The 12,558-nt window shown below is 45.6% G+C and overlaps 1 protein-coding gene across 6 annotated transcripts in view; it reads left to right on the top strand.

Annotated features, from left to right (window-relative positions):
- Nucleotides 1-12,558, top strand: part of LOC124306788 (teneurin-a) — a 489,347-nt gene that overhangs the window by 206,728 nt on the left and 270,061 nt on the right. For all 6 annotated transcript variants that reach the window (XM_046767795.1, XM_046767801.1, XM_046767797.1 and 3 more), the window contains one exon: nt 5,835-6,074. In XM_046767795.1, the coding sequence (XP_046623751.1) occupies nt 5,846-6,074 (229 nt within the window). In that variant the 5' untranslated portion in view covers nt 5,835-5,845. The remainder of the gene's footprint in view (nt 1-5,834; nt 6,075-12,558) is intronic.

Here is a 12,558-nt window from a genome sequence, read left to right as displayed (position 1 = left end):
AATTATCACGTGATGAACCCGCAGAGGACGCGAGTCAAGTCAGCCAACTCCGAGCCTGCAGCCTTTGTCGAGGTTTCGGCAGCTCCGGCTAATCGGGTGAGCCATTTTATTCCCGCTTCCAGGTTGCTCCGGGTGATTTTATCTTCGAAGTATACCACCGCTCTTCGTTCCAGTCGGACGGCGCCGGAATGAAAGGAGTTTTTCTTTTTTCATTTCGTTTCTTCTTTTATTCCTCCCCGCCTCCATCCTCTTCTAAAAACAACGAAAACTCGATCACTCGCCTTTCCAACGGCGGCTTTCGAATATATTATTTACGGGCTCACAGGTTCGGTAAAAGGGGTTCGAAGGCAAACGCGAACCATTCACCCGTCCCGGAATTTTACCCGCGAGGGTCGAGAGGGTGCGTATTTAAGCGAACCTCGACATGTCTCGAAGATCACATTTGCCAGGCTTTACCCTTGTAACAGAGGTTACATTTTTCTTGTCCTAAAATAATTGGTCCGTAGCTTTGAAAAAGTAGAAATGAAAATTCATGTTCATATATCGCCAGGGGCGTAAACTCGTTTCGTAAGGACATCACCGTCCGCTCGAGTATCTCGGTACAATATCTTTACACCCGATGACCGAAACTAGTTGCGAAATCAAACGGAAATTCTGCGATATACCAGCGCGAGCTAGTTTTGAACACGCGAAACGCCCACGGCGGTTGAAACTGACGGTTTATGGCTCTGCTGCCAATCCGAAACTCGGGCAGTTAATAAGCTTTCAGACATTGCGGTTGCGTTTGAAGCTGGTTAAATGTCGAGCGGTGACTTTGCGCGAATCGATTAACCGAGAGGGAAATTTTTTTTTTACCAAATGATGCACCGCGCCTCGTCCGAGCAGGATGATAAAAAATAAGGGTTTTCCTTTCTTCTTTCTCTTCTCATTGCCTTTGCGCCCTCTCCCTAAACATTCTACCGACATTCCTACTGCGGATATCATCAATATTTAATAACACCCGTCCGGCCGCTTCGGAAGGGCGCAACGACGTTTCGCTGTTAACTCTGGAACGACTCTTCCCTTCTTTGCCCTCCCTTACTTCCTCCGCACCTTTTGCTGGTCACGGGGCTTCCATAAGGAAGACTATGAATATTCAAGAGCCTTTCTCGAGCCATATCTTTATACGAGACCTCTCCACCCCGCTTTTCCCTACGCCTTCCCTCTCTCTCTCTCTCTCTCTCCCTTTTGCTCTCATTCCTCTATGTTTCATGCATTCTGATGCCCTCCTTATACGTCGCCCTCACGGAGCCGCGCGACTCGCAGTAAGATGATACTACCGACAATTTTCTCAGTCTTAACTTAATTAGGAGCTATTTAAAAGCCCGTCTGACCTGCATCGCGGGGCGGAAAAAGACGCGCGAGATTTTCTTCTCTGGTTACTTTTCTCTTCTCGTATTCTTCGCCGCGTTTATTTCTGCTTTCTTTCCTTTTATCTTCTTTCTTTTTTCCCGTTGCACCCTCTCACGTAATCGAGACAATAGCCATATCCTCTCGAATCTTATACGCCGTCGTGGTTTCTTACTCCCTCTCACACTACGCCACTGCAGCTATGCTACTTAATTTCCTTCCGTACACTTAACCGGCTGTCGGAGTAATTTACAAAGTATTTACTTCATCCTCTTTGCTTTATTCGAAAACTTTCCAAGTGTAATACACACCATTCTGTAGGTATAGTTTAATTTACTCTGAAAAGAATATATAGGCATATCCTACATACGTATAATAGCGGAGCGCGAATTCGTTTTATTCAAGCCCTGCAAATTAGGTTCCTCATAAATTAGTCGCGCTCGTTGGTAATTCTGCGTTATTCGACCATTCTGATTTCCTCGCTTACGCAGCGCCGCGAAAATTTTTTTTTTTCAACATTAAATTCGACGTCGCCTAAATTTCCGAACGGTATCGATATTATATTTGACAGAAAATAAAACTAATAGCAATGTTGCTCTTCTGTTTCAAGTTTACCGATTTTCCCACCGATCAACAGAAGGCCTAGTTTTATACAATTTTACTGTCACAGGATTAAATCAGTATTGACACTGTAAATTTTTAGACAAAGTTTTTCAAAGTAAGTAGTTAAAATTCAGTCACAAGATATTTTCATTAACGTAAACGGCAGGTTATTTACATCCAACAAAATCACCAGATATTACATTTCGAAGGCGTCCCCGCATTGACGCGAAATCGCACGATTACTGTCGTGTATCTGTTTTCAATCTGTAAAATAGCCCGCGATCTTTTATGCATTCGAGCCGTGTTTCGATATTGGTTCGGACGTAGAACGCTCGTGTAGAAATATCCACCGTCCACCAACGTCTCGACGATAATCTACACTTGTTCTACGTAACGCTTACGTCCGGGTAAAACGTAGGCAGATTTTCTTCACCCGAATGCAGCGAGCAATTTTGTCCGGATCGCGAAAGATATCGGCAGCTGTCGCCGCTCGGGTCCAGCTGCAGTTCTCGAAATCGCTTCCCTCGAAATGTCCAATCAATTTTCAACGCCCCCGCAAGTCGAGCACGGCGCATCCTTTGGCCTCGTAAAGCGTCGATGATCCAGCTCCGCGAAAGCTCAAGCCGCAAGTTTTATCCGCAGGATCGATCCTCCGCCGCAATGCACTTAACCGTTAATTCCGCAATTTTCCACCGTGCAGCGGAAGTCGGATTTTGCAAATTTGCCCGAGGACGCGATGCAGACGTGCGGAGAAAACCACTCGGCGCTTTTTCACAACCTTCGAACGCATGCGATATTTTGACGCGACCCGCGATACTGCACTTTAAACCTTCCCAATCCTTGGGGATTTTTTTCACTCCAGATCTTTGATGAAAGTTGCAACTGTTTCGCCTCATCGATGCCTAATAGAGTGAAGACGCCGCTCTTTCTTTGCTCTTCCCTCCGATGTTTGCCCAGCGATATCATTTTACCGAGTATATTACCCATGGCATGGCCGCTCGCTGATCAGAAAGAGTGCACCGCAAACGTTGGACGTTCGGGAGAAGAGGAGGACAGGTTAAAGATTGATTCACCGGTTATTCTCGAGAGCCGGAGGGTGCTTCAGGGGCGGTAATTGATTAGGGAGGATATTGGCCCTCTCGCTATCGCTCGCAACATCGTGAGATACTACAATAGTCGGCGTGTAACTATAACCGAAGCGTTTCTCAAGGGCGCAGAATTCGAGCTGCTCCGAGTGAGTCCGAAACGCGTTGAAACTACGCCGAGAAGTACGCGCCGTCTCGCTGTCGCCCTTATACTCGAGAAGTCGACCCTTCTCGAGTATCTCTCGATCGAGTCAAGTTCCGCCGTCAAAGAAGGATCGGAATTTCATTACAAGTAGAAACTTCGACCCGGTGCAGGTGGCATACCTACAGCGGTAGGTGGTCCCAGAATTTGTGACTCGAGTGATATCGAGGCTTGTTTTCGCTCATCGAATTTCTGCCTAGGATCGCAAAAACTGCGATCGAAAGAAGATCATGCGAGATTCAAGATCTGGACTGACTCGCGAGAGCGAACGGAAGGCGAAGCAAAGAGTCCGTTGCTCCAATTCCTATCACTCACCAAATCTGCGGAATGAATATTTATCGACGGAAAACCGCAGGAGGAAAGTTTTCAAACTCATTGGGTCCTCCTAACAGTGAGATATTCAGGTGTTTGTCTTCTCTCCTTAATATTTGTCCAACTAAGGCGAAACAATTTGCTCGCGTTGCGTTCGCCGCTGCGGTGCTATCCATCACGTGGTTTAACCTCGACGACAAGCAGACCCGGCATCTTCTCCCTGGTCCAAAAACGCCGGTTCGTAATTTATTCGCATATGCGAATGAAACGAAGAAGTGAATAATTTCTGTCTCTTTGGCTCTTTGGCTCTCTCGCTGTGAGTTTGGAATTTTTTACGAAGTGCTCTCTGAAAGGTTTCGAAAAATTTCCGATTTATTTTTACTTTTTTTTTTATCGTTGATTTTACACCCACTCCGCGCACCCTTAACACTCCATCAGCGACAAGGGTTGCCTCGCGTGATGGGACGATGCGAAATTCAATGCGCCGCAAAACAACAACGAGGCGTCATCGTGCCGATCGAGAAATTAAAATAGCCGGTTGAAGTTGAACGCGAGGTTCCCCGATGCAATCGCCGGTCATTTCAATTCGCTAATTGAGGTTTTACAGGTCAATACGAGGATCCGACTGAAAGTTTTTAACCGCTAACTGCTGAAATTTTATACGCCTATTGATTCGGTTCTTCACGAATGCTTGAATATTTTTTTATCTCACCGACAGTCGAAGTTTCGCCGGCGATATTTTGACAACGATGATTCAGCCGAATGCTTCGCGTCCTGAGTTTTCCTACACGTGATGTAATTTCCGTTCACCTACAATACCGGATGTCGTGAAAGGATCCCGGACTTCTCGGAACACGGGAGATTCTACGAGACTAGCGTGGCTGGCAAATTTATCACCGGAAACTGGTGTTTTCCTTTTTCGTTGACGATGAGATCAGGTTTTATTCCGCGCGATGCAATTTCATCCGCCTGATTTGGTATTTCGCCCCATTTTGCCAATTTTCGCGATGTTTGTGTTTGAATACAAAGAAAGATGAAAAAAGAAAAAAAAAATGCGGGATTTTACGACCTGGGATTGCAGGTATTGTCGGAGAATATCGCGCGACGATGCAATCGGTTCTAATATCAATACCACGGGTTCTATTTCAACGGTTTATTCCCTCCGCCATTCGCAGCTCCCTCCAGGAACGGCGAGGAGCTTTGTATTTTACTTTAGATTTAATTAAATTTTTACGTATAATATTTGCCCAGCAAATTCCCAGGCCAATTCCACGCCGGCTGCTCATGTCCTCCCCGGTAAACACCGGTATTTGTTTCCTTTAATTGAATTGGTGCACAGTGTAAGTTTCACCGTTCTGCCTATCTCCTCGCTTTTCTCGAAATTTTTCCCACCTTCTTTCTCTCACTCGCCACTCCTTCCACCCTCTCAAGATTTCAATCCGGCACTCTTTGAAAGATCCGAGATTCGAACTGAAGAAGATTGATACGATAATCGGGAATCGATGTAACTAAAGACAAAAGGGACACGGCCGTTTATTAAAAAAAAAAAAGTAAGAATCAGGAGTAATTTCGATCGAGGATCGAGCGGCTAGGAGTTGGGGAGTAAATTTTGAGTGCCTCGCGAAAACGGCAATATCACTCACAGCGACGACAGTTAATGTTTTAATCTATTCAGCGTCGAAATTGGCGCTTATCGCGAGATTGACGATTGATTTTTCACACCCCGAAGACGAAGGTTGGTGCTTAAAAAAAAGTGCAGGGCAATTTATCCGCTACTGAGACATCTTTCTCTTCGTTCGAGTCCGAATAAGTAAAATAAGAAAAAAACAATACGGAGACATTAAAAAAAAACTTTCCGCCAACCGAGTAATTCGGCGACCCGTGAAAATATCGAACTTCTCCCACCCCTCTTCCCTTAGGTACATCTGATAATAATTCCCATACGCGTATACTCGTGTAATACAGTTATACGTACAAGTATGCCTGATACGATATCGAAAAGAGATGTGCGGAACCGTGAGAGAGGATAACGAGGCGCCGTGAAACGCCCCCGTGATTCTCGCTCCGTAAAAATGTGAGAACCAGGTCACGTAGAGCCGTTACTCCGGAGAATCATCAGGCCAATTTACAATATAAATAACCGATTATTGACGGAAATTTTCCGCGACTCGTTGCACAAGCACAGCGTCCGAATCTCGGCTTCTCTCTAACCCCCCGTCTTTCTTCTTCTTAATTCTTCCCAGATGCCGCAGTGATGGAGGGCGAGGGCACCTTGGGCCGGGGGCACGCGAACGGGGGCCGCGGACTGCGCCGGCAGCGGTCCCTGGAATGGCGTGAACGGCGCGGTTACGGTGGTGCGCCATCGAGCAGCGACGAAGAGGACAACTCTCGCCACGGCGTCGGTGGGCCCCCGTCGACGGGGGGCCGGGGGGCCCGCAGTCCGGGCCAGGTCTTCGCCTCAATATTGGCGCAGCAGTACAATGGTGAGGAAGCGATTTTATTCTTACCATTAATTTCATTTTCCCCTTTATTGGTTTTAAATTACTTTGATCGAATGTTTATTGTACATTTGAATATATCTGGTACCGTATCATTGGGATCGATTATAAGTCTTCGATGTACACAAGGATCGGCGAATTGTCGTATAGCGGCATTAGCATCAGCAGCAGCAGGTTGGGTTGACGACCTTTAATTGTAGCATTACCAAGCGTAAATGGCTCGGTCGGAGGTAATCTTGCGGAAAGAAATGAAAGGTTCCCTTTCGTTTGACCCGATTCTTCACTCCGTCCTCTCGGCCGACGGCGTTATTCGTAAGCCTGTGAATAAAAGTGACAAGAAAAAAAAAAAAAAAAGTGACGCAAACAAAAGCCGGGAAGGTGGGAATTTTTAACCGACTAAACATCGTTGCCCCCCCCCATTCCTACGAAACTCCGCCCTGACGCAACGCGGTATTGAAGATGATGGAAAATGAAAGATAAGAGCCTTTTATGTCAAAGCTACCGGTAAATTCCCTGCACATTGTATGTATGTATATATATGTGCTGTAGTATGTATGCATATATATATACATACACGCACACACACACATTATACTTAGCGCTTTAAAGCCACTTGGTGCTATCAGCCATTCAGAGGACTAAAAATATCAACGAATGAATAAGGCGGGAGTAGAAAAAAAATAAAAATCAATCGAAAGAAAATGAATTACGGAAAAAAAAAAATGGGAAGGAAGGGGGCAACGGGTCATAACAATCAGGGAAATTCAAGGCATGATATTCCGACCCCTCCCCCCTCCACTCAAATGAGTCAAAATTTATTTATGCCATCGAGGATTCATCGGAGGTATTCGCTTCTATCGGGTTCAATTAAAAAATTTCTGTTCAGGTGTCCTTCTCGAATATTGATTAAACAATTTCAGCTCACCTGTAAAAAGGTTTAATTGATAGTCGCACAGCATCTGAAAGATCTCTCGTGATCGGCATAATATTACTGCTAAGCTTTGTATCTTGTTTTTTGACCATTCTTTAAGATGGTAAGAAAAAAAAACAGAGAAACAAAAAAAACGACGGTTCATCATCAAGTAACAAGTACGTAGTAAGATGCGATTTATTCACGCGTTTCACATTATATTTGCAAAACGCATCGAGACGGCATCAAAACTCGTCGGAAATATATCACGCTGCGATTTTACGAGATACGACAAACATAATGATAAACCGCTGCCGCGGCGGTTGAGAAATATAATATCTTGGTAGAAAATATAATTTGACACCCAATTAAGGGGAATTAGTCATTGGATTGTGGATCCCCTTTTCACGAAAAATAATAACCCCTACTTTGAGGGATTACCCGTAGTAATTAGGCACCTCGAGTTATCAGCTGCCAATCATAATTGCTTGAGCCGCTTAAATTCTTCTTCCTATCTCCTGAGTTGTTCGACTTCTCCGTCGCTGCAAGGTTTGTAATAAGAATCCGCAAAGCTAATTAAACCTCTTCGTCGACAATATTTTGCCAAATTTCACGCCGAGTTCAGCATCCACTAAAAACCGATGCACGCGCGCCGATGAGAAGGATTCTGAAAAATTAACCGTCGGAATTTCATGATAAATTTTCAAACGTGAACTATGATTGATCGCACGCGAGCTTACAAAGTACATATTTTTCTTGCTTTTCTCCGGCTTCGCCAGTTTACCGATTTTAGCTCACACTTGCGGATACTTCGGAATATGAGAACTCTTTTCCTGATTATTTTTTTTTTTCTTTCCTCACTGGGGTTTTTATTTTATTTTTCTTCCCCCCGCAGCAATTTTTTCGCTTTCTTGCAAGAAACGTAGAGCGCTGCTTCACCCGGCAATAACGCGCCGGAGTTTTTTTTTTTTTTTTCTTTCTTTCTTTCTTTTTCACTAGACTCGTCCATCATATTCCATCAAACACTTAGAAGCTTTGCAGACCTTCTAACGTTCTCGATCACGCCTCTTCCTTCCTCTACCTACATCTACCACCTTCCTCCTCTTCTTCTCGAGCCTCCAGACTTCGGGGATTTGATCCCTCGCAACCTCCAACCCGGATCTCAGGGCCTGGATTACGTATTTCCAAAATTAGTTTCACCCTTTTAGGAACGTGCGCAACCGAGGTGTATACGGTCGATAATTATCATCTGTATTCTTCGTGATCGCTCAGCCGATCTGACGTTCGCAAGCCTTGCTTTTTTTCTCATATTATCGTACAAAATCAATAACAGATAACTAAGGAAAAAACGAGCCGATGATAATTTCAAGAAGCGTGCTGTATAAAGAAGAAGAAGAAGTTGAAGAGAAAACGGACGATCGTGAAGAAAACCTTGCTGCAGCTTCCTTCTCTCTCTCTCTCTCATTCTTATTTTACAAAGTGGCTTATCTCAAGCGCGAACGATCTCGACTACGCACCGGAACGTTAATCAAATAATGAAAACTGGTAATCCGTACCCATCTCATTTAAGTCGAGGCACAGCAGTGGTTAACTTTTCTCTTGTACATTATAACTTTTAGCTCGTTGTATAATTATTCTCTCTCTTACTTTCACTCCGCGAATATCGAAGTGAATCAATTACACTGTAGAGCCGTTAGGAATCATCGGCGATGTCTACTGAGGCGAAATTCAATTCCTCGCATTAAATTTCCCCTCCTTTGAAAACTTTGTCCTACCATTTTAACGAAACGCTATGTACGCTGTCGGAAAAATTTAACTAAACGTAACGTTCCAGCCGGTCCACTTTACGTTAAAATTATTTATTCCATTATTGTTAGTAAATATAGCATTTAAATTGTCATATCAACAATTAATTTGTACTTGGTACTTTTTTTTCCACTTATTAATATATTAAAAAATGGTTAAATCGACGCACAAATTTTAGTGGATCTGCTGGGACATTTCTTTTCTAACCATGTAGGGATTCGTGTAACGCGCTCTGGTTGACGAAGCTCGAATGCAGAGCTTACATGAACGAGCGAGCAAGGCCACTTAACACTCATCTCATTGCGGGCGACACTCGAGCCCTTACAGTCGGAGGTACGGAGAGGTGGCAGACAGAAAGAGAAAAAATGAGAGGATAGACGGAAAGTTTCGGTCCCGCTTGAAGTCGGCTGTGTTCTTTGAAAGAGCCCGTTCGCGGATGCAAAACGGTATCATCAATTACGCGTAACATCCAGCATCCCACGCCTCACCCCGCCTCATCGCCATCCCAAAATCCCGCTCGTAGCATGGAAATATTTCACTGGATTAAACGGAAAAAGCAAGCTTAATGATTAACGAGCAGTGCCGTTTCCATCTACGATTTTAGTGACGCGCGTTTATAGGCGAGAGGAAGCGGTATTTTTTAACCTGAGATCACCGCGCGTACAATGTTAATTTTTTCAATTTTGATTTGTTCTGTTACCACAAATTATTATAGGTAAACCATGCGAATTATTCTTCGCGTTAAAGTGCCTGATTTTGGTGTGGCTATAGATCTGATTTAATATTCATTATCCAAAGTCCTGTACAAACGAAGGTCTTATCTCAAGTTCAGTGATCAGTCGTGAGTTTCGATGTCGAACGAAGAGAAACACCGGGGTAGTTTCCGATCTCCGCGGACTGTTTCGGCCGCTCTCCTTCTCACCCTGTCCTCACCCCACGGGAATTTTGGGGATAAAAAGGCATCACGGATACATTGGTGGCCTCAGAAATCGTACACGATTTCGCGCCATCGATGCTTGTGCTATCACGTGCCTCGGTGGAGGAGGCGTCGAGCCCAGGGTGGTTCGAGACGGAGGCTGGACTCTGGACCAGTGGTAATCGACGAGCAGTGGATTGGAACAAATGCAGCCAGACGCGGGTGAGCCGTCGAAGGGTTGGTCGGCTGGTTGTTTGGTTCGTTGCTTGGTACCCTCGGAGGGTACGCCCGTGGAGGGTGGAAGAGTTTCAGTTGGGTTGCTACTCGCGCCGGGATCCCGGTACGTCGCATTAATTGAGTCCCAGACTCGTCCCTCTTTTGACCGACGCTATATTTCAACACATGTGAACACGCTCGCGAGTATCACCCTTCTTTAGGTGTACCCTCTTCCTCCTTCTCTTCCTCCTCCTCTTATTCCCAGGCGCACTTTGTCTGCCCCGGGTGCTGGATCCATGATTGGAGCCTGGATGGACTCGGGTTGACGTTAATGGGGTGCCTGATGGTCGGTGTCTGGTGTCTTGAGTCTGGTGTTTCGTGCCCGTGTCTGATGCGGACCTTGAATCATTCCTGTCATAAAAAAAAAAAAAAACTGGTACGACGTACCGCATAATTGGATCCATCCTCGTGGAGCTAAAAAAGCACCAAAGAGGTTGATCGATGCGCAAGAGCAATTCTTCTCCGCTGATCTACGCGTTTGAGCTAGCCTCATGTGTCTATTCGCATCGATAATTCGAGAAGCTGAATTTTTGATTCAACGACGTCAATTTCGAATCACCAGCGAATGAAAAATAACGAAATTGTCTATCCGTCGACGAGGAGTGCTTTGCGCACTTTGGAGGTAAAATTTTGCGGTCCGAATCCGTCGAGAGGGCAGGTCGTAATGAATTCCTAGCCCGGGAGACTACACGGGTGACTGGAATAATGAAATGTATTAATCACTCGGCGGAGACAACGTGGCGGAAAATATACACAACCGCCTCCGGACAAGCGTGTGATTCATCAGCGGCAACTGTCGACAAACGGCCCATTTTATATATTAGAGAGGATGGTACGCGAGTGCCGTGTACATACAGCTATACACCCACCCACTCGGAGTTTGCTTTATACCCCAAATTAACTCCGGGGATCATCCGACTTCAAGGGCGCCGCCTGATCCTCACAAAAGACACGTCAATGGGAACAGTCGCTTTTTTCTTCGTCCACGTTGCAGGGTATAAAAGGCAAGTATGGCAGTCGTCAGCGGGATGATCATGGACGTTCCTCAGGGTGGGGCGCAAATGATAACTGATGATGCCGATTGGTAGTGAGCTTGTGAGAAACGGCACGGTACATGATTTTTTTCGCGCTGAATTTCAACGCGCTGGCGCCGCTTTTCCACGTAAGTAACAGAAAAACTTTCAGTTCTCAACGCGAGAGTGAAGATCAAATGATAGCTATTAATATCCGGCTGTCCGGGTTCGCCGGGGATCAAGTGGACATAATACCGTCAGGTCGTTACATTCTCGACGTTACACGTCACGTTTCGACACCTGATCTTCTCGCTCAGGAAAATATTATCTACCCCTTGGAAAAAGTAACGAAGGATGTTTGTTTTTCCTCGGAAAGAACCTACCACCACCTTTCATCCGCTGACTTTCGAGTAATCATCCCTTTGCGGTCCGCTGAGTTTTCGACTGGATTGACTGGAAATTGACACTGACTTGAACCGATAAACATGTGTGGATCTGGGATAAGGAAGAAAAAAACGAGTATGGAAAAAAAGAGAAGGCGCGGTCTATTCATGCCCCTGAAGCTGCAATCGCATCTGTCTCCTATTCGGGAAATAGCTGTACGACACAATACAGTAGCTTTCTATCCGAACCATTTCTCAAAAGCTGGTTTTCCATACGTGGTTGCACACGCGGATCGCAGAGTATTCATTCGAAACGTATTTCGACCGGGTTCCTAGACACTCAGGCACCCGTGACGCTGCAGGAGATACGATGGAGACGGGAAAACACGTTCCAGGTTGCATCGTCGTTTGTAAATTCTTCAAGTGAGAGCCACTTAACCCTCTTTCTCGAGGTAAACTGCTCTCAGACTCCCTCTCCCTTTCCAGTGCTCGCTCCAGTATCGCTCGCTAACAAATTCGATTTCGAAGCATTCTGCAGTGACGCTCCTGACCGTCTGGGTTGTCGACCGATAAAATTTTCGCGACGCGCCAGATCTTCTTCATCCGCTTTCTCGTTTCTACGTGAACCGTGATGCATCCGCTTCCGCTTGTTCTTCGGTACAACCTTGGAGATCAGCTGATGATGAATACAACCCTGAACGGTAAACTTTACCTGGTGAAGACGGCTTATCGCGTTTGTTATATCCTGCTGGCAAAGGACGGATCACCCGCGGACCACGGTCGCTGGTATCTGCAACTTTTGCACGTCCCTTTTAGCACGTGACCGCAACTCAGTTGCTGCGGCTTGACATTGCCGAGAACCAGGCGATATTCAGAAATTATCAATGCCGTGCTGCTCCACTGGAGGATTTGGAACACCGAGGGGGAAGTGAACGCTGGAGGGTATGAAAGGCACGGAGGGTGGAAAAAAAGGTATATACATAGGTATATACTATACATGACAAGAGGCAGAGCGAACTCGCGCGATTTGACATCTCCGTAATGCCTTTTTAAAGAGGGCATAAAATATGAGAAAATTACATCTGCATGGAAATCGGCGAGTGGAAAGTTGCCTCCTACGCGAGAACGCCACGCTGCCGCCGACAGGAATATTGGAGAAAAAGTG

The sequence above is a fragment of the Neodiprion virginianus genome, chromosome 6 (genome assembly GCF_021901495.1).
Source record: "Neodiprion virginianus isolate iyNeoVirg1 chromosome 6, iyNeoVirg1.1, whole genome shotgun sequence".
Taxonomy (NCBI): Eukaryota; Metazoa; Arthropoda; class Insecta; order Hymenoptera; family Diprionidae; genus Neodiprion; species Neodiprion virginianus.
Note: the sequence above shows the minus strand (reverse complement) of the source record. Positions and strands in the feature narration are given on the sequence as shown.